This window comes from Sceloporus undulatus, chromosome 2 (assembly GCF_019175285.1).
Source record: "Sceloporus undulatus isolate JIND9_A2432 ecotype Alabama chromosome 2, SceUnd_v1.1, whole genome shotgun sequence".
Lineage (NCBI taxonomy): Eukaryota > Metazoa > Chordata > Lepidosauria > Squamata > Phrynosomatidae > Sceloporus > Sceloporus undulatus.
This window is the reverse complement of record NC_056523.1, coordinates 281,056,456-281,079,986: the sequence shown is the minus strand read 5'-3', so window position 1 is coordinate 281,079,986 and position 23,531 is coordinate 281,056,456. Positions and strand designations below refer to the sequence as shown.

The 23,531-nt window shown below is 38.7% G+C and overlaps 1 protein-coding gene across 1 annotated transcript; it reads right to left on the bottom strand.

Annotated features, from left to right (window-relative positions):
- Positions 1 to 20,340: 20,340 nt before the first annotated feature.
- On the bottom strand, positions 20,341 to 23,038 carry CETN3 (centrin 3). The gene is given in 6 exon segments (XM_042447788.1): positions 20,341 to 20,477; positions 21,287 to 21,303; positions 21,305 to 21,364; positions 21,366 to 21,468; positions 22,929 to 23,002; positions 23,004 to 23,038. Coding segments are annotated over 6 exon segments (426 nt in total).
- Between the last annotated feature and the right edge of the window lie 493 nt (positions 23,039 to 23,531).

Here is a 23,531-nt window from a genome sequence, read left to right as displayed (position 1 = left end):
CCCTTAGATAATAATGTCCTTAGAAAAGCACATTCCCCCTATGGGGATACATATTTTTTTAAAAAAATGCATGTTAGAAAACATAAGTGAAGCACATACAGCTTCATAAAAACCCTTCTTCTAATGTCTTGTAAAATGATCCAGAAAAAGAAATCTTCATAAATAATACCACATACACAAAACCAAACCCTTACACTTCATGCTAAATAATGCAGAAAAATACTCAAACGTGGTACTACCAGACAGAAGTGCTCAAATTTATCTACAAGCTGCACTGAAAAAAGACCACCTCCAAAAAGCCCTCTTAATATCTGTTCAGCCACCTTGATTGTGATAATAACAGGGTGGCTGAAAGACGCTAAGTGGTAATTACATGCCATTTCCTGTTCTTGAGGGTTCTCCTTTGGACAATTTACAAACAAGGATTTCTGAAATTAGGTATTATTCATTACACTTGCCCAGACTCTTGACCTACCTAACCAAGTTATACTTACTGCCTGGCAATTGATATTTATCTTTCTTTGCAATCATACAATCATTCCTTTTTTGTCTGCATAAAGCCTTCAAAGAAAATATGACAGTATCTTAATATAAGGGATACATTTTGGTTGTTTAATGACAGTAACAGTTTCTCTAAAATAACAAATAATTCATGTATTGTTTGCCTTGATTAATTCCTGCCTAATAATTGCATTAATTATCTTGTTCTTTTAGCTGTATATTACTGTTTATAGATTCTTCAGTGTTTAACAGAAAAAGGAGGGGGGAATGAAAGTGGGGGGAGATGAGAGCCTCATTAAGATTAGGCAAGTACACAGATGAAAAATGTTCATAAAATGTTTATATAAAAATAATTTATGGGAAAATTTATGTTCAAAATTTCTGTTTATCCCAAAATGATAAATGGAAAGATAGTTCACCAGGAGAGAACAGCTCTCTCAATCAACTAGAACAACTGATTGTGATCTTCTGTTTTATGCCTGGCTACAAACTCTTAAGCATACTATTACTAGTTTATTTTAGAGTACTGACTGAGACTAATTTGAAAAAGAAAGCATCAAAGAAATTTGGACAGGGTGTGATCCTGCAGCTTGGACTAAAGAAGAGCTAGACAAGAATCTCAAAATAGGCCACATCCACACTGCAAAAATAATCCAAGTTGACACCACCTTAACTGCCACAGCTCAATGCTATGAAATTCTGGGATCTGTAATTTTGTGAAGCATTTATAGCATTCTCTGTCAGAGAGCTCAGGTGCCAAAACAAACTATAGCTCCCAGGATTCCATAGCACTGAGCCAGGACAGTTAAAAGTTAAAGTGGTGTCCAACTGGATTATTTCTGCAGTGCAGATGCAGCCATATATACTGAACTGGGACACCCATAGCAAAGATTAATCTGGGACTATAGGGATATTTGGTATTTATATTATGCAGTGTACAGCAGGGCCAGGGCAATATGAGCTTACGGTAGAAACAGGAGTAATGATTCAGGATACTCTTGCAAAGTAAAAGGAAAAATTCTTCTTTACTGACACAGAAAATCCATTTTAGAATAGGAAAAGAAGACAGACAAAAGAAATAGATCTATACTTGGTTATGAGAGACCCAAATGGCTGTTTTTCGCATGTTGGAGTAAGGTAGCAACCATTATCATTATTGCAGCTCCACAGGGAACAAAGAGACTTACTTCTTGAAGAAGGGAGAAATGGACCTCAGAAAAAAGACATAAATACTTAGATTCAAGGAAATAGAGAATGAAAGAAACTTCTGGGTCTATCCACCACCATGTCTTGTCCTCACTTCCACTGACTATGCTAAGACTGGAAGAAGCCACTGAGAAGGTCCTCCCCTATGTTTCCCCCCCCAAAGGTACTTGAGAGGAAGCTGGGATAGAAGAGCCTCCCCAGAAGATTTCCAAACATAAGGAAATTTGAATGGGAGAATATGTCCTTCAAATAATCTGGACCTGAGCTGTATAGAATTTTATAGGTCATCACCAGCACCTTGAATTGTGCCCAGAAGCATATGGGCAGTCAATGGAAATGTTACTAGAAGGAAGTTTTGTGCTCCCTGCAGCCTTCCCCAAACTGACTGCAACTTTTTGGATCATCTAAAGATATCAAGCACTCTTCAAAGGAAGACTCGTGTAGAGTAAATTGTAGTAATCCAAATGGGATGTCTTAGTGCACAGCAAAATAAAGCAATTTACCGCTCCCTATTTGAAGCCAAATTTGGGCTGCCCCTAGTTTTATTGCATGGCTTTTGCCCTGAAAAGCACCATCTGGGTATAGCCTGCCTCCACTTTGGTGGCCATTTTTCAAACTCAGGAGCTTTCCGACTTTGAAAAATGGCCGCCGAAGTGAGTTCAGGGACCAGTATTGGAGCTGGGCTGAACCCGGATGGCGGTTTTCATGGCAAAAGCCATGCGATAAAACCAGCGGGCAGCCCGAATTTGGCTTCAAATCAGGAGTGATAAGTCACTTTATTTTGCTGTGCACTAAGCTCCTAAGACATGTGTCACTGTGGCCAAGTCATGTGTCTCAAGGAATGATTGCAGTTGTTACACAAGCCTTAATTGTGCAAATTATTCCTTGTCCTTGCTGAAACTTGAACTTCCAGGCTCAGTGTTGAATTCAAGAATCCACCCAAGCTGTAGGCCTAGATATTCAGGGAGAGTGTAACCCATTCCGCACAGGCTGAATTCCCTATTCCCAGACCTTTTTTTCAACTGACCAGAAGCTTGACTGTCTTGTCAGAATTAAGTTTCAGTTTGTTCACTCTCATGAAGTCCTTTACTGATGATAGGCACCAGTTTAGAACCAAAACAGCTTCCTTGGATTGAGGTGGAAAGAGGTAATAGAGTTGAGTGTACCTTATGTTTGGTCTCTGAATCATAAATGCTTTGTCCAATTGCCTTTTCTGAGACCTGATGGCTAGCATCTAAAGGTAGATTTACAGACAGTATACTAATTATCTGCTTATTAATAGCATTTTACTGCTTCATTGTGTTTGTGGGTATTTGTTTTGGTCTTACAAATTACTTACTCAGAGACAGAAGTGTAATTGACGAGTGGCATTTTAAATACCACAAAAAAGCCATTTTAGATTCTTATTTTCATAACATTCCCTTGTACAAAACATATGGCAACACTGCCTCTAGGTATTGAAAGTTGTTTCCTTTATCACACTGTGCATCTAAATTCCCAAGAATGATTGACTTAATGTGATTTCTACATTTAAAGCTTTTTCATTGTTACAGTAAGAGGAAATCACAAGCAAGATTAATGCCCTCTGCATGGTGCCATCACATAAATGTCTTTCAAATGTTTTCACTCCAGGAACACTTGGCTACCCAGGCCAGTACTTAGTAAAGCTCTTCTCAACATAAAGGATGTATTAGTCATGGCTGAGGACATTGCCACAGTAGAACACAAATACCTGCAATATGCATGTGTGAGAAATTTAAAATACTTAAACATAGCCATTCAGTTTAGCTGATCAGCACAAGTACATTCTGCATCTGAGAAACATAAAGTTCTCAGCAACCTGTCACTTTACATGTTTTTAGCTGACATGCTGCAAAGTAGTACCATGTGTCGTTGTGGTAAAACGTTCTTGTACTTTAAAGCCTTCCTGCGCTTACTCACACATATTTTTCTTATGTTTCCTCCTCAAATATAATCCACTAATACTTAAAGTGTCTCATTCATTCCTTCATGGCATGTAGTAAGTCAATGCATTATTCCAATGCTGATTGAACCTTGGGTGCTAAGCTTTCTTCACATAATCATACCATCCTAAACACATCCAATGTCATCTGATTTCAGAAGCAAAACAAGATTGTGCTTATATTTAGGAATGTAGGCATCTCCAGACAGGTTTTAGGAAAGAATTCTGCCTGAAATTGGAGAACCTCTGCTAGTGGCCCACACTGGGCTAGATGGACCATGAGTCTGATTCAGTGTATGATAGCTTCCTATGTTCTTACATTTCCTTAGATCACCTGCAACTAATCTGTGGTGGTACCTGCCTCAACTGGAAATTTGGACTATATTACTAACTACTATAATGGATGCCACAACTCACTACACTAGTTTTGCCAGTTATTCATTATCTGTCTCTACATGTCACATGCACCTTAAAATTGCTGCTTTTCCAAAATCATACTACTCTTTGTGCTCCTTAGAAGAGATAAGGTCCAAAAGAAAAAGAAAAAGAAAATTGATTGTGTTCAAGAGGGATGGTCCTGTGCAACAATAGCCACCATCAAGCACCACTGGTACGGAAACATTTGAGCAAGAGTTACAGTGGTGGCCATTGTGGCACATTAGGGCATGTAAAACAACTGACACACAGAAATAGTTTCTGGCTTCCTCCACTGGCTCTATGCATTCATGTTACATCTCAGGCACAGTGCAGCTAGTGACAGTTGATCCACTCTTAGAATGATTAAGTCATTACAAGCTGACCTGGGTTAACATGAGGCCAGATTAAGGAGCAGAGCAAGGTAGAAAAGGTAATGCAATAAAACATGAAAAATGTCAAGACATTTAAAATTAGACACACTGCCTTCTCATTCAGCCTCATGCATTCCTAATAGCCCTATTTTGGACAGGTTTTCACTGGCATTCAAGCTGTGAAATGCAACTCAGAACTCAAAGAACATATGATTGGTCATATTAAAGAAAAGAAAATTACAATGCAAGATATTTACAACAAGAATCATCAATGGTAAGAATTAAGACTTAATATGTTTTTATAGGGAATCTCTGCTGTACACAAGGAAAATGTTTTTGAGCAGGGACTTCTGTGTTCTTTTCTGTGTCACCAGCAACTCAACGCATAAAATGGAGTGCATCTGACAACTTACCTGCTTAGAGCCCCCTCAGTGGAGCTCAGTGTAAATATACAAGTGAGTTCTAACCAAAGAACTATGTATTTGGGAGAACAAAAGCAGTGATAGGGCTCATTATTTTAAGTGCCCTTGGATACCACTTTCATTTAGAAGAATCTTTCATTATGAGGTTTTAATCTGGCATGATCTTTTTGGGGTTTGAGCAGATGGGCCAGGATAGCATGGGCTGAGTCCAAACTATCCTGGTCCCAGTGTTCAGCCGGGTTTGTCCTAGAGTCAGCACAGGGACGGGTGGGTGTTCACACACCTGTTCTCACACTGACCCAGGACCCAGCACCTATGTGCTACTCCTTACTTGTCCAGCAGTGGAGCCAACTGATCCATGTCTGTATAGGTAAGGTTGGGCCTGATCATACCCTAGAGGCTTTGGCCTGCATCATTTGTACAAGACAATGTGAGGCTGGGGGAAGTTGGGCAATTTGGCCCATGGGGACAACTTCTAAGATAACTTCTTAGCTGTTTCAAGTTGTTTTTTTCTATTTTGTAATGTTATCACTTTTACTTGTGTAATGTTGTAAGGTATGGTCCTAAAAGGTGGGATATAAATAGAATAAAAATTAGAATAGAATAGAATCCAGTTCAGTAACTAGACAATGGTTGAGATCCAGCATCACCAGTTTAAGAGCTTATTGCATGAACTTTAAAACCGGCTCAATCCTCGAGGGCTGCAGTTGGGACATGGGATGGATTATCACATGCTAAATCGCTCCTAATTGCTGGCTGCCATCAGCCCAGGTCTCAGCTATGTTCCACCAACACTTTTTAGAAGCTGGAAAGCTTCTGACTTCCAAAAAGTGCTGGCGGAGCACAGCTGGGACCCGGCTTAGATCCAGGCTGATGGTGGCTGGCAATTAGATGGTAATTTAGCATGTGATAATCACCACCTCCACCCCGTGTCCTGACTGCAGCCCAACAGGCTGGAGCTGGTTTTAAAGTTCATGCGATAAGCTCCTTAGTTACAAATGTAATTGAGTACTATATTGTCTCTTGACCCATCTCCTCCCCAAGTCTACCTTCACAGCCAGCAGTCACACCAAATGATGGAGGTCTGTTCTGCTGCCAAACAGGGTACAACATGAAGATGTTTCCAGTCCCCTCCCACCAATAATCTATGGTGGGATAAAGAGTTATAGCAATTCCTGTTTACAATTGCTGCAGCCTCATTTGCTAGTAAGAAGGGTCTGGAAATGTTATCCTTCTGTGCCCCCATAGCCAATAGAACAGCCCTCCATTGCTCTGAGCAGCTCCCTGGAATTTAAGGTGGTATTCAAGTGGCATTTATGATCATGGCAGTAGTTTCATGATCATGAATATGTAGTAAACTGAATACAACACAATTATGGATCCATAACTCTAGGTTATGAATCTGTAACTGCAATACAGGGTGCCGACCCTTATTGGTAGAGATTTGTTTATGTTTAAACCTCCGTGGTTACTTTGGGGGTTTGAGAGCTATCTATATCAATTCTCCATTCGTGGATTATATGTGCTTATTTTAATCACCCTCTTCAGAAATGCAGAAAAAAGCATGAAGCCATTCATCTTCATGTTCCTCCCACTAACATTAGAATCTTTGTGCAAGGACTTTAGCAACATAGGTGGAATTTTCCATTATCAGCATTGTAAAAGGGACAATTTGTTCCTATTTAGTGGTAGAAGAAAAAAGTCTGAGATAAGTCTATTAACTAGTTACAGACCACTAAAGTGTCAATCAATCAATCAATTTAGTTATCTCCTGCCTTTTAAACAAGAGTAAAACTCAAAGCAGCTCACTGAATAAAAAGATTCAAGTAAAACCATATATAGCTAAATAGATAGAAAATGTTAAGATTAATATTAAACTATAGAATTAAAACCATATAAAACATTAATTTAGAAGCATAGATTAAAAACAATACAGCAGTAAAACAGAAATGTATTTATACCAAACAATGTTGCTGCTGTTCTTGTTGTGTGCCTTTAAGTCATTTCAGACTTATGGCAACCCTGAGACTGAGAGCATGTGACTCGCCCAAGGTGGCAAGTGGGTTTCATGGCTGATCAGGAAATCAAACCTTGGTCTCCAGAGTCGTAGTCCAGCATTCAAACCAATATGCCACACCTGACTCCCTTTGATATAATGCAATGCAATCCCAAAATGCCTGCTGGAATATAAAGTCCCTACTTCATGGGTGAAAGGTTGGTAAAAAGGACTGTAAAAAGAGAGCCAGCCTAGCTTCCCAAAGAGGGGAGTTCCAGAGGGCAAAAGTAGCCACAGAAAAGGCCCTCTCCTCCATTCCCCTAGACTTAGCTCCCCTAGACTTAGCAATGATGGTGAACCTAGTGCCGAGTGCCAAAACTAAAAGGTTTTCTGGCACCAAATGTTACCTGGTACGGGTGGTGGGACTTCCAGGGGCGAATGGGATTTCTGGGGCAGCACCTCTGCCCTCCAGAAGCAGGATGTCCACCCTCCAGGGGTGGAACTTCTTCCCCCTGCCTTCCCAGGCCTTCAGCTGCCTCTCCTGAGACATCTGCATGTAGCCGCCCCTTTACTGGCTGGATTGGGGCCGCAGCAACCACAAGCTGCAGCCCCGATCTGGCCTCTGGAGAGCGCAAAAAGGAGCTATAAAAATGAGCTTGTGCTCTCCAAGTGGTGCCATAGCCATGGCGGTGCGGCTTTATGATGCCCCTTCAGCACTGCATCGTGTAGATGCAGCACTGGAGTTGTACCATGATGGTGCATGTCATGTAGACCAAAATGGTGTGCATGCACCAAAATGAATCCTGAGGTGGGGCTAGGGTATCCAGCATTTAGACACTGCACTCTGGCTCAACCCACAGGCTGACACAAAGTGCCAATCTGTATAGGCCCTTGGTTTCAGACAGAGATCAAATATGTATTAAAATGCTTTGTTGTTGAAACTGCTATTTCATATGCTGTTTGTTTCGATACACAAGATTTGGAAAATATGCCAAAGCAAAATTTTGGTGATGTGGAGGACTGGGAGAGAACGGGTAAGAGTAGAAAGTCTAGTTGGATTTTATTTATAAAGAATATCCTCACCCCTTCCCCCTCCCTCACTTCTAAGTTCAGAAAATTGGCCTTTGGCAGAAAACAAAGAATCTCTCCCCTGCTCTAAAGTTGTGCTTCTTTCGTTTTAAAAAAATCATCTCCTCTCCTCTCTTCTCCTCCTATAAACGTCACACAAGTTCACACTTCAAAGACTCTTCTTTTGGTATCTTTCCCAACATGTAGCATTATAATGATGTAACTTGCAATCCAGTAAATTATACATTAAGCATCAGAACCAAACACTCTTAAAATACATTCAAAGGATACTAAATGTATCTTGTGCATTCTTTACTAACTCTGTGCTATCAAGTAATTGATACACATCCCACAAAGTATCTAAAAATACCCAAGCAGTCTAAGAAATGACTGCAATTTCTTTTACTCTTTGTAACTGATGACCACAGAAGCAATTTAAAGATCCAGCTATGGTAGCATTCAGGAAGTTAAGATGTGAGGCCACATCCTATAATGCCAGTGCTTGCGTTGCTTTCTTTTGGTTGCCAAGAACACATAATGCCAAAAATTAGAATAAATTCAAGAATAAATAGGGCAATACTCCAGTAGTGTGTGTGTGCTGCTCATTTTTTCTAATGTAATCAAGCAGAACAATTTTTTAAAATGGCAACTGGATTAAGTGTGAAGAATCTCAACAATGAGCTGTTTTTCTTCTTGTTCTAATTACAACTATAAAATTTAAAGCACAGTGGCCAGTAAAATAAAATTATTTTGTTGCAAATGTCATATAATATTAAGAATCCATTACATTTTTACTCTGTACAGAAAAGCCAGTGGCTCTCCTTGGCCATAAAACAATCAAACAAAATGTCAACATTTGGTGAAATGGAGAAGGCTACAATTGTGTTGGTTACAGTTGAAGAGGCCTGGCCCAGCATGGGTCAAGATCCAGGCATTAGCTCACCTACCTGCTGTCTGATGTGAAGCTCTTGTAGGACAGATCTGGAATGACAGATACAGAATTCCCCATGGACACAAGCCACCACATGGTTCCCCTACCTTTTGGGAATGAAGCAGTCAGACACCCTTAAACTGAGCATGGCCTTCATTCTCTACCTCTCTGAGGTCCCTTAAAGGACCCCCCCTTCAAAAAGAAACCCCTAACAATTACATTTTTAAAACATCATAATAAAAATCATCATATAAAACAATACAAAATGATTTTAAAAGCATATAGAAGTAGAAAAATAAAGCACTCTCCCCATAAGAAGCCTCTCTGCAAGCAATTAGACATCAAAAACTCACTTAAACAAAAAGGTCTTTCCTGTCAAAGGAGAGCAGGGAGGGAGCCAGCTTAGCCTCCCATGAAAGTGAATGCCAGAGGGTTGGAGCAGCCATTGAGAAGGCCCTCTGTCATCACTGAGAAGACCTCTCTTCTCTCCAAGAAGGCCTTCTTTCGGCAAGTGAGCCTATGATAGTGGTGGGACCGAAAGAAAGCCCTCCCTTGTGCAGTTTAAGAATCTGGCACATTCATATGGGATTATATGGTCTTTCAAATACTCTAGAACTAAGATGTATAGAGCATTATAGGGAATGAGCAGCATTTAAAATTCTGCCAGGAAAGAAATGGCACTTAGTGAAGCTGTTCCTGTGCCTCAATCCTTGACTGAAGGGGGAGCTTAGAACTGACTGTCACCTCCAGACTCACAGCATGGTTCTGGTAGTTCTGCTCCTGTTTGTCAAGGCTGATTTCAACAAACCAGCAAAATAATCCAGATCCAGTGCACAGTATTTGCCAGCTTTCACCCATTTATACAATCTCGACTCCTAAAAGGCTGGACTCAAATTGTATTGATAATCACCCATTTCCATCAGCCAAATTCAAATCAGGAGAAAAGGGTGTTTCTTCCAATGCACTTTTTTCCTTCCCAGCATACATGTGTAAATTTACAGCACTATATAAATAAAGGTTAATAATAATAAATAATAATAATATATAAACCTATCAACCAATAGTCTTCTTTGTTTTCTGTCAGTTTTACTGTCCACCTTACACTCACATTGGATGGCTCCCCTATCCAGTACACTTTCCCTCTTTATGCCCCAGTGGTTAAGCACGGAACTTTAAATGTCTCCTCAGACTTGAGAAGAAACAGAAAGAAAAAAGCAAAACATTTATTCCCTTGCTTCCCTTTTGACTCCGAATCCTTAGCTGAATTAAGATTGGTGTCTACAAAACAAACTCCTTCTTCCTGGTGTGACATTTGGCTGGGTCTACTTCCCTCTGCTCTCCAAAAGCTTGCAATGGTGAGGACTTTTCAGAAGCCAGAAAAGTAACTCTTGGGTTTTAGTGTGAGAAGAAGAAAAAACTTTTAATTTGAATACTGAGTAAAGTTACTTTTTAAAAAAAAACCTTTCTGTCAGTTTATTAATGCTCATGCACAAACACATGGACCCACTGTAAAATACCAGAAATGACAAAACACCTGCTGAATGGAGAATGCCACTCACCAATCTGTCCCACCCCCAACTACCCTACCCTCTTGATGCCACATTGATCTGGCAGGATGCACATTACAAAAAATGAGGAAAAAATATTTTACTTGGAAACTGCAAAGGTGAGTTTTTCTAACTTGCATTAAGTTTTCAAAAAGCATTTTCACTGTGAAAATGGTTGCATGTCACGTGTTTCAACAGCACTGGAATCTAGGTGGGTACAGATGTTTTTGCTACTATTGATACTACCCAAGTGGCTGCTTTGTCCAGTAATTGTCCTTTTCCCTAGATGAACCCCATGTGTTATCCTTCAAGGACAGTCTGCTCTGCTTTGTCCAAAAAGGCATCATCCTCCCTGATACATTTAAGCATAGACATGCAGGCCACAACTATTTCCCCTTCTCTGCATTTGACTTGCACTTTCTGCAGATATAGCTTCTCACATGTCCAGGCAGGAATACAAACAAATGCACAGATGTTGCAGTCATTACATCAGCTCCCTCACCATCCATTTTCAGTCATCCTACACATGTCACATTACAAGCTTCTGGTCCTCAAATCCCCTCACAAAACAGCCACACAATATGCCTGTAGTCCTTGTCTAATTAGCCGAGTTCTTATTTTTCAAACTGCAAAAAATAAAATAAAAGATATATGGCATTAGTGGTGGCTACCTCTTCCCCCAATAAATTGTCTCTTGTCAGCAGAAGCCCCAGCCCTTAGACCATGTTTTCAGGTAAAGCATATGGCCACAACCACACAAAAATGCCCTAACAAGCTTACAGAAAGCTCAGCCATATAATCAGCCTTAACCCAAAAGACATACACTCATCCTATCCTGTTCTTCCACCAATCCCACACAAAACATCTGTGGTCTTTATCCTGTGGGCCAAGCTCCTGTTAGCAAGGTTCCAAAGCCGTTGTGTCTAATTGCATTTAGCAATAGCAGTAGCATTTACATTTTTATACCGCTTCATACTGAACTAAGTAGTCTCTAAGCAGTTTACCACATGTAAGCTAATTGCCTCCCAACAAACTGGGTACTCATTTTAGTGACCTATGAAAGGAGGCTAGGCTGAGTCAATCCTGGAGCCCTGGCATCAAATTCACAACCTTGTGGCTGCAGTATTGCGTTTAACCACTGTGCCATCTGGGCTTCTTATATAAGACAAATACTATCATCATCATAAGCATGTCATTTCTTCTTTAAGAGGAATTCAGGAAGAAAACCCACACATTGGGAATAGCTTTGTACAGTATTTTAATTGTCTTTCCAGCACTAGTTCTCAGCAAAAGGTAGAAATATTTATTTACTTTACACTAGAGGTAGGAAAAATGTTCCCCAGCAATCCTAGTCAGTATCACCAATGTTGAGTAATACTGGGAATTGTACTGCACCAACATCTGAATGGCCACACTTTGCCCATCCCTTCTTTATGCAATGGTTTAAAGGTAAATCTACCCTTACCCTTACAGTTCTTCACACCCACACTCCAAGGAAAGTCCAGATAGGAAAGCACCTATTTTGCTCTATAGCAATAAACTAACTCTAAAAGATTTCCTCCCTACCAGGAGCAAATCTTTGATAAAATTAATGCAACTCAATTGCTCATTGATGACCAAGCTATCTCAAGATATTTTACATAAGAACAGGAGTAGTTCACAATACACGATTGCTAACAAAGTTCATTTCCCCTCTGGCTACTTTGCCAAATGCACTTAAGCCCAGAGGGAATAGAAACGCTTGAGTGGGATAGTTAGTAGGATTGCCAGAGTGAAAACTGGAGAGTCTTTGTGTACCTTTAATAGTTGTGTAGAAGCTTAAATTTCAGGAGATGTTGCTTGTCACACAGTCAGTTAATAATATTTGCTGAAATTCCCTCTTGTTAACAACAATTAAAGGTATAGCAGCCCTCTCCACTGTTCACTCTGGCAGGTGATGGTATTGTCTCTGCTAGTCACAGATATCTGAGCATTTTTCAACAAGCCCCAGTGAGCCTTGGTTCAACTACAATAGTGGTTTTACAGGAAAAGAGAATCTCGTTCCCCATTTCATGGGCAGGCATGTGCACTCTGTACCCTAAGCAGCAACTGACTGTTCTCCTTGCAGGTTTAGTAACACGTTAGGCCCATGTAACATGGAATATAAGAAGAGTCTCTCCTTTGTCAGGCTGAATCTGACCAAGTAATGTTTACAATCCATTCATTACAACATAGTTGAAAATTGTGGAACATACATTAATGCAGCTGAGAACTTTGAAGTGAGAAATATTTGTTTATATTTATTCCACTTCCAGATAAAGGATCCAGAAGTGAATGTAAATAATTGTATCCTGCTCGAGTACAAGAGTTGTTGGCTTTTTTTTAGCATCCCTACTAATAATAGTGGCTATGGAAGCAAAGATGCATGCTCCATTTCTTGTTTCCTCCAGATGAGATACTGGGAACTTGATTTGTATGAGTGCTACATGGGTGATTTTTGTGGGTGAGATAAGCAATAGCATTACTCATTGCCATCTGTGACAAACGATTACCAGATTTTGTCTAATGCAAGCATATGTCCCCAGTAAGCATGTACAGTATAAGAGAAGATGCATCATAACCTCAAAAATTGCTCGCAAAAATGGCAAGCAATGTTCACAGTACACCTATACAGAACAGCATGTACATATTCCTTTGTGTATATGATTACTATATACATTTGAGATCAGGACCTAACTTCTAATGTAACATAACTCTGAAGAAATACAAGGCTGTTTTATATTAAAATAGATGTGCGTTTTGCCCCAGTACAACTTATAACATAATAGTAACATTAAAACATCTACAAGCCAATAATTCCATAGATTCCATCTATGAAAAACTGTAGAGAAACTGAAGAATCTAGACTATTCAGGTTGTATTAGTATATATTATTTTAGTATATATTATATATTTTAATACTATTCTATTAGTTTCATGCAATAGGGTTGCCTTGTTGTTGTTTGTTGTTGTGAGCCTTCAAGTCATTTACAACTTATGGCTATCTGATCAGAGGACTTTCTTGCCAAGATTTGTTCAGAGGAGGGTTGTCCTTGCCTTCCTCTGAGGCTGAGAGAGTGTGACTTACCCAAGATCACCCAGTGGGTTTCCTTGGCTAAGCAGGGATCTGAACTCTTGTCTCCAGTTATAATGCAGCACTTAAACCACTACACCACACTGGCTCTCTAACAGGATTACCTGTCTACACAGTATCTACAGTGCATGCTACATACAAATAAAAAAGGTTTTCTAAAGGCATTATATACTTAGTGATGCCTTCAGATAACCTTATTATTTACTGTATGTTACAAAGTATACATATACACATGCATACATGCATACAATAATTTGATTCCTCTTTTGTAAACAATGGGTCAGTGTGCTTTACATTCCCTAATTGCATATTTACCAAGTTTATCATATTTTACAGATATTGAGTAGGCAGGTAACCTACTTAACCTTAACTAATATCTGCAAAATATGAAAGATTTGGTAAATATGTAATTGGGGAATGTAAAGAACATTGACCCATTGTTTACAAAAGAGGAATCAAATCATTGCATGCATGTATGCATGTATACATTGTAAAATATTTAAACCATAGTGCACGCTATGCATAAGTAAACAGGTTTTCTAAAGACATCAGTTCCCATAGGATTGCAATCTATATTGATGTGGATGTCATATAGTCTTCAGATATTTCTGGATTTCAGACCCTACTCAGAATAGTCAATGGTGAGGGATGCTGGGATTGCAGTACAACAACACCTGCAGGGGTGCATGATTTCCATCCCTGGTTAAAATAAAAGCACAAAGTAGGAGGTGAAAAAGAGGTCTTCTGAGGGTGAAAAGGAATAAGCAAAAAGAGAAGTGTGTGGATGACAATGAAATCAACACACACAGTCACTTTGGGGACAGGTCAGCACAAGTTCCATTTCATTTTCAATGCTTGCAAAGTAAAATGTTGCAAAATGGACCCTACTTGATAACTTTTCATCCTAAAAACTAAAGCTTTTCATAGGATCTTGCAGTCTGCAAGATCACCACAAGGAGGCACTTTCAGAAGAAGATTTTACCTTAGAAAGGGGAAATGACTACACTTCGGTCTCAGAGCAGCAACACACTGTGTGCCTCAATAGCTAATTTTAACTAAAAAAGTCACTGAAACTATAATCTAAATTCAAGATCTTAATATTTTTATCTTCTAGCTAAACTTTATTCACTGACACAGTCAGTTCTGTCCCAAATATGTGGGGTTTTTTTAGATAAAAAATAACAAATACCTCAGTTCTGTAGTGTTATAGTCCACCTTTATAAACACTTCAGCACTGTAGTACTGAGACTAATAGAGTCATCACATTGCAACCATGCGCTGATTCAGGCTTGAATAAAATACACTGCTGTTTAGCTTAGTCTGCACAGCACTTCAAGGTCAAAATTTATTGTAATGTACATCAGAAAGCAATTTTATCTTGACATAGATTATATACTGTTAAAATGTTTCTCGATGAATTCAGCAATGCATTTGCTTTTCCCTTGTAACTGCTGTGTGAGTTGGACTTTAGCCCAGAAAAGAGTAAGAGGCAACAGCCTGCTTGGTTTATTAACAACAATTTAATTCTTTTTTTCTCTTTCTTTCTCCCTCTCTCTCCAGATATTTGCAAAACCTAGAAACTAGACAAAAGTATATGCAGTCTCTAAAAATCCACCTTTCTTCCACCATCTGTAAGTATTCATACATGCAGTCTCAAGACACAAGTGTGTCTTCCTGCATGCAAAACGTGACTCCCATTCCCAAAGAGCTATTTTACACCTGACATTAAGTGTTGCAGAAGAGAAAAATGAAACTAAACTCAACGATGCTGATCTACTTGTCCTAGTGGTTGTGAAACCTGGGAGTTTATCAGACAAGGGAAATTGGAAGTACAATCCAATGGCAATCTGAATGCAATCATAGGGTTTGACGTTATTGCATGATAGACCACCACATCCAATTTCAGGCAATGGGAAGTCAGTCCGAACGCAATAATGGGGTTTCATGTTATTGTGTGAGAGGTAATCACATGCAATTTGAGGCAATGGCAAGCTATTTTTGGACAATGGGAAGTCAGATCGAACACAATTTGAATTCATGTAAATTCGCTGAACTAGCAAATTCACGTGAATGCGTTCTGGTCCCACTTTCTTTTCATTCGAAATTAAGAGAAATTCCTCCTGTGTGATAAACTCCCTGGTGTACAACCAGTGGCAAGAGAACAGCTGTAGAAGAACAAACTCAGGCCCCAGGCAGAACTCTTGTATGAACTTTTGGAGTTTCAAATTAATGCTTTATGTCTTTAGTATACTTGATTATTTGTACTGACTATTTTGTTTAATTTTGAACACTCTCTCCCTCTCTGTGTGGATTTTTTAAATTGTACTTCACTATTGTATTTTAGCATTTTGTATTATTGAAATGTTTATAAGTGTTTTATTCTGTAACTGTTTATAAAGCACCATCTACATGGTTGGCACATCATCATCATCATCATCATCATCATCATCATCATCATCATCATCATATGTGAAGCCTTCCACAAGTCTTTGTGGAACATAACTAGCTGATATCTCGCTTCTGTTCACTGTTCTTTGGAAGGAGCCCAACATATTTTACACAGAGTTGGAGGGGAAGTATGGTCTATAAGAGGAGTCCTTGCCTATTCTGTGCTACTGGTACCACCATCAGAGGTCTTAAAACCAAGGCTGCATGCCCAACTCTTAGGGTACTTTAGCAGGGGATTCTTGCACCGGCAGGGAGTTGAACTAGATAGCCCTTGAGATACCTTCCAGTTCCATGACAAGACAAGACAAATTCTCTTAGTAAATATATACGGAACACAATATCTCTTTCTTTTTTAATCAAGAAGGCATTTTATAACAAAGCATAGTAAAATTCAGGTGTGTGCTTTTTAAACTTTCAGTTTTCATCTGCCCTGTTACAGAGGTAGCCTTTTGCTTAACTCTTACTTAAATCTTCCAAACTCTACAAATTAATCAATGATTACTGGAGGTGAAAAACTCTTAACCTTTCAAGGTGTCAATTCACTTCAAAAGATTATGCAGTAAACTGTCAATGGTTGCAGTTTCTCCTTCTTCAAATACTACTTTGAAACAATAGGTCCCCCTAGTGGATAGAAATTGAAAGAGATGTTGTCCTACTTCTACATTTATCTTGCCAGTCCACTATAAAAGAACCTTGATTATTCCAAAGAACATTCCCAGTCATAAAAATTAAAGTTTTAATGGATTTAATTAATATTTACATGTGTCTTTAATAATATAATGGACAACATGCTATTTCTTAGCAGTGAATTGCTCCATTAATCAATCATATCTGAAGGCCTGCTAGTCTAGGAGCAGGTAAAGAAATGAAGCCTGCCTACTATTTCTTTGTATTAGGAAGACTGGGTTCATCATGAACAGTTTTGTTACTGATGTGCATTGAATTCCCCCAAATAGTGTAATATTTCTTTGAAATAAATGTGAAGTGATGACGAACTATTGTTACAAAGCAACTTTTGAAGTCTTACTATTAATTAGCTAGATTCACCTTAATGAAAATAACAACAGGTTTTTCTATTGTGGGAATAGATTGCAAGATCAAAGGTGAGTAATGAGTTTATCACACGGGGACAACTGGAAGTATAAACGGTGATTAACCCGTCAAAATTTCATATTCATGATTAACATTAGCGTGATTATCCTAGGAATATCCCATGATAATCACACAATTATTACTTTTATTTATAAAGCGCCGTAAATCTACACGGTGCTGTACAAAACCAAGTAAAATCAAGAATATAAAAGCCTGCCTATGGCATACAATCTAAAAAGCGAATAAAGTGCCATTGTCCCTTGAATAACCAGGCAATAAAGAGCAACAAATCATTCATGGGATTTTTCCATGAATGATTTTTTACTGTTTATTGCCAAGTTGCTCCCTGGTTATTCCTGGGATAATGGCTCTTGTGTGTGAAAATGTTAATCGTGTTTTAAACGCATTTTAATCTTGATTGTGTGATTTTGATTGGTTGATCATCGTTTAAACTACCAATTTCCCCCATGTGATAAATTCCTAGGTCAGATAGGTGAGGCTCTGAGTGGAAACTGCTTCCATTCTGGAAAATTTGTTTCCTGAATGGAAAAAAGGTAAAATGGGATCTTCCCTCCCAGTCCTCCTTCCTACTTCATAAAAGTAAGCCAACATGTCCTATTCCCCACTCCTACATGTTGAACAGGAGTGTGCAAATTCTGAGACAGGGAGGCTTTCACGCCACATAGTCATAGAACTATGTCTCCCCTTTAACTGCCATGCCTGCATCCAATATAATCCTGGGTTTTGTTAATTGTGGTGGTATTAGAGATCTTGAGCTGAGGATTCTGAATGCCCTCCCTAAAGTGTAAATCTAAAGTTTCCATAAGATATTGCCATGGCAGTTAAAACTGAGTCACAATGCTGAATTTCCTATGTTCTCTAAGGGCCTGTGCAGATTGGCCATTAAGGCCGGCCTGGGGACGGAGTTGGGGCATGGCGTCCACACAACGCACACCCCAACTCCACCCCCATGGCAGCGTGACACCGCATGCTACACCACGCATGGTGTCACAGGGCTTCTCTCGTGCTGCCTTTAGATGATAAGCACCAAAGGAAGTCTGTAAAGCCATGGTGCAGCAGCTGTGGCACCCTTTCCAGGGTGCAAAAAAGGAGATGTCTTTTATGGCTCCTTTTTATGCCATGGAAAGGCCATATTGGGGCTGTGGTGTGCGGTTGCCACAGCCCCGGTCTGGCTCTAAAAGAGGCGGTCTACACAGCCCTTAAATCTATTTAACCTGTGATGTCACATGTTTTCCCCCTAGGGATGAAATGTCTTTCACATTTTTCTAAATTTTAATAGAAAGAAGTAGTTTTTTACTTAGATTGTATTTTAAATATATAAATCTCTTGTAACTTATGTGTTTATATTGCTGAGCAATACACAGAAGCATAACAGACATCCAAGGCAAAGTGTATCAGTGTATTTGAAGTGGATAAACAGTTTAAAATGTTTGAGTGTGTTACTTTTTTAGATTTGAGTTTCCGCTATAAATAGCATGGAGTACAACTACAAGATTATGTAATATTCAGTATTTAAGGATGTAACAGGAAAAGATAATGTATATTTCAAATGTGTGCTGCTTTAAAATGCTAGGCATCTCATTTAATAGTCCACAGCTAATATATAACATGTGTAACCTGTTTTTGTTCAGTAGATTAACCAGTGGACACAGAAGCAAGCAATTCTATCCTCTGTATGGATTTTTGAGGCTTCTTCTGACCTCCTGTTCGTCTTTGATATTGCAGCAAAACTACCCAATTGGATTTGTACAGATTTTCCCTTGATATAATGGGGTGATGAAGGAAGAGCTTGAAACACTGACCTCTCTTTTTTCTTAGAGAAACCATTTTCCTTTTGTTAACCAATGATGAAAACCTTCTGAATGTCCCTGCAGACTTACTTCAGTGGCAATTATCTCCCAACAAGACTGGGACAGAAACGAGGTCTGGAAACTTTTGCTGACGACAGCCACTATTGGATAAAACTCTTGACCTGATGGAAAAGTACAAAAAGGACAAACTCTGGCTTCTGAACCTGCTAATTCTAGCATAGGATAAAATTGTGTTCACTTCTACATTGGCTGTTTATTTACTTATCAAGATAATTCAGCAAAATGCAATACAGGTAATGAAAGCAGTGGGTTATTCCCTCTATTTCTCAAGTCCCAAGGTAAGTGTAAGTAGTATTAATTACAATGCATCCTGCCATTTCCACAGACTGGGCTCAAGGTGGTTAACAAAAAACAGAAAATGCCAATAATTCCTTCAGACCACCATACAAAAAGCTCTGGACTTGTTCTTGAAACCTGGCTCTTGCATATTTGTTATTTAGCAAAGCCTGTTGTTGTGTACCTTCAAGTTGTTTCTGACTTACAGTGACACTAAGGTGACCTTATCACAGGGTTTTCTTGACAAGATTTGTTCAAAGGGAGTTTGCCTTTCCCTTCCTCTGAGGCTGAGAGAGTGTGAATTTCCCAAGGTCACCCAGGGGGTTCCTCTGAGTGAGGATTCAAACACTTGTCTCCAGAATTGCAGTTCAATGCGCAAACCACTACATCATGCTGGCCCCATCTGTTCCTAAAAATGCCCATTAAACATCAAGAAGCAGGTCATAAAACATTAGTAAAAAATGTAATGGAATTAAACAATATCTCCTATCAGTTCTCTAGGAAAGAAACAAATACTTAAGCGATTCTATATGGCAGAGTAGTTGGGAGTATAGGATGAAGACCAGAGAGAGATCCACATTTAAACAGACACTTAGCTATGAAACTCAGTGGGTGGGATTTACATTAGTCAAGACTCTTATGAGCATAAAATGGGGAGGATATATGTTACCTAAGCTCTCTGAAGAAAAGGTGGGATATAAATGCAATGTAATAAATACTAGTTTACAATTATAGCACAAAAGTTGTATAATGAAATGCCAAATGTCTTTTAACAGCCCTTTTAGGAACAAACCCCTAATTCAGTTTTGATGAAACTCTCCAACAAGCATTATAATATATAAAAAGAGGACTTTTTAAAAATGGATGTCTGTTAAATTCTTATGTAAAAGCTAAGGCCATAGCTAATGGTAAAATGATAGTAACTTCAAAAGATTTTATACTATGAGTCAGTTTTTAAAAAGTTGTTTTGCAAATGAGTACTCAGACATAACACATCTTATTTTAAAATGAAATGAGATACATACTGTCATCTTCATAGTCCATACACTTTTTTTTCCTTTTGATCCTTTCAGGGAAAATATTTTTGCATGGCTCCTGTTAGAAAAAATAACTGAAACAGAAATGTGGCTGCTCAGTACTAAAAGCCAATAATCGTTCCATTTTGTGCCATTCCCTTTCTTTCTTGTAATGGTCAACATCTCCAGTCATGATAGCAATAAACTCTTCCTGATTGACTGTAAAAAGAAATAAAAGTTAAGTATATCCTGTATATCAATCAAACTTTTTTCCTGTAGCCTTAGAGAACCTAATACCCACATTTGCGCTTTTAAAAAATTAAGGTACATTGGGAAGTTCACTTCACAAATTCACCTTTCTAAAGGATTAAATAGTTACTTAATCTTGAAAGCAAGAAATTATCACAGGGAATTATCTTAGCATTACTAAAACAACATAATTTTAAATGGTTTGCAAATAAAAATAACCATCTAAACCTGTATACTTTATTTACTCATGCTAGTTTATACTAACATAAGACTTCTTGAATTCTTTGCTTGTTTTTCAGTGACATATCACCAGGGACGTAGCCAGGATTTTAGGAAGGGGGGGTTCCAGACTATGTGCCACCATTATAATGGGGCTTGGGTGCGGCGGCACAGCAGCACAAACCATTCATTTTTCTAATGGAAGGGGGGGTCCAGACCCCAAGAAACCCCCCCCCCCTTGGCTACGTCCCTGATATCACAAATATAACAGAAAATTTATCTGATTGTATTTGGGCTCCATTCATTACATAGTAACAAAGGGAGAAAATGTATTCATATTTTTCTATAAAATATGTGTCATAGAATTTCACAGCTGAATAGAGTGGAATTGGATTCCATTTCCAAATCCATAGAGAGTATGTGGGATTCAGTTTTCTGAAAGGCAAATCAATCACTTCTTGGAGCAGGCTTCAACATGAAATCTCCACAAAGAGCAAATTCAATGTACTAATTTTTTACTCGATTGAAGAGCAGGAAACAAACACATTTTTCAGACTTACTCTCCCCATCGTCGTCTATCTTTGATCATTGTCCTAAGTTCTTCATCAGTCATATTCCCTCCCATTTCCCTAGGAAACCAGGTTTCTCAAGCTTATTTTACCTGAATCATTATCATCAAGCAAGTCAAATACCTTGAGCATCTCTTCATGTGGATCTCTGTCGAGTACCCTATCTGTCACTAAAAAGGAAAAAAAATATGGAATCTGATATTTTTCTCTATAGGTGTTTTTGTTCTTGGAATATTATTCTGCATGAAAAAGGCTCTAACATTGTTCCTAACCTTCTGCTTTCTGACACACATAATTCAAAATGCTTCCCGCCGTATCGCTAAAGAGATGTTTAGATGTAATTGTCCACTATTACCAGGGACAAAATGTGGAACAAATTCTAGACCAAACTGTAGCACAACTGCAGGACAAAACTCAGCCCAAAATGTAGGACATATAAGAAAAATGGAGGACCTTAAATGTCCTACATTTTGGGTTGAGTTTTGTCCTGCAGTTGTCCTACAGTTTGGTCTTGAATTTGTCCTACATTTTGTCCCTGGTAATAGTGGACAATTATGGCAACCCTATTACGCATGGATTTATACTCTGAACAGCAGAAGTAAGAATCATGCAAGTCTCTAGATGCTGATGAACTGCACCTCCCAGTAGTGTTGTCACTAATGGGTGTGGGCCGGGTGACACCCCAGAAGAAGGATGACACCTGGTTGGGTCCCCCTACCACTGTACCCCTCCTGGATTTGCCACAGAGGCCTCCTCATGAGTAAACCTCCACCATCATGATGAATGAGAGGGCTAAGTGTGGCTCTCCTGGCTTTGCTGTGGCACCAGAGGCTTCCTCACAAGGAGATCTTTGCCTCCATGAAAAAGGAGAGGCCAAACACATCCTTTTGGACACTGCCACCATCCCCTAGCAGCCCCCCACACACACACACACCAGGTGATGCTAGGGGTGGGGATGCTACTGCCTCGCAGCAGCCCTAGCCAACATAGCCAATGGTGAAGAATGCTGGGAGTTATAGTTCAATGTCATCTGGAGGCCTGAATAATTCACACCACTACCATAGAAGAAATAAACACATGGAACATCATACTAACAACAAACATGGAAGTGGAGAAACTCATTTCTACAATAAAAAATGCCCATTCTAAAGCAACAGCAAACAGGGTAAAGCAATGCAGCAGGCTGAAATACCAAAATTATATTACTTTTCCACATTTGGCCTTTTTTTTTAAGAAGAAGAAGAAGAAGAAGAAGAAGAAGAAGAAGAAGAAGAAGAGGAATAAAATAAAATAATTTCTTTAAAAGTATTTTTTAAAAGCTAAACAAATACGATAGCATAACAATTATAGCATGCCAGTGAAAGTTAAGTCTACTCACTTTACTGAGCTTCATAATTATATTCATAAATGGAGTGTGGGAACAGCAGAAAATAGCTCTTGAGTTCTACAAGTTGTTGATGAAATTTTGAAAGTTCTGTTTGTTTTTCAAAAGACAATACAATGTTTTAAACATTTAAAAGGGAGTGTTTCTGTTATTCTCAAGATATCTGCATATCTTTCTTTTCTATTCTCTAGTTACAATTTATTACCAACTTTCTTGTCAGTAATATGTTTAAAATTCATTTCCCAGCAGTGTCATTAAAATTTTCAAAAATGATTTTCCCACTTCCTTCTCGATCATCTTCTTTGAGTATCTTTAGCAGATTTTTTTTTAATGGCAAAACCTAAAGCTCTCATTGCCATCTTTTGGGAAAAGGCAGAAATGCAACATTTCATATTCAGCACATAAAAATAACTGTTCTTTTTCATATACATTACAGTTATGTAAAGTTGTATTGGAACAGTGAGAGACACGTAAAATAGAAAAGTTAGTATAGTATAATCTAAACAGATCCTATAGAATCTTTAAAAAGTCATTTTAGGTGTACATATCTAAATTGCAGCAACATGTGATTAACCCAACATATTCTAATACAAAATCCATTTATTTCTGGTAGTTCAGGTGATTTGCCATTATAGCAACAGAAGCACATTTGGTACAATGAATATTTCTAACCCACAATAGGAATTTTCAGCTATTAAAGCAAATAACTCAAAAGAAGTACAAGATAAAAAAAAAAAACAGCCTCAAGGGGATAATACTTTTGCAAGCTTTTTCATGAATATCCTTGAGGACTGAAAGTGGCATGTAGATTAAAACAAACAAAGTAGGTTGAAAAATGAAACAATACCCCCC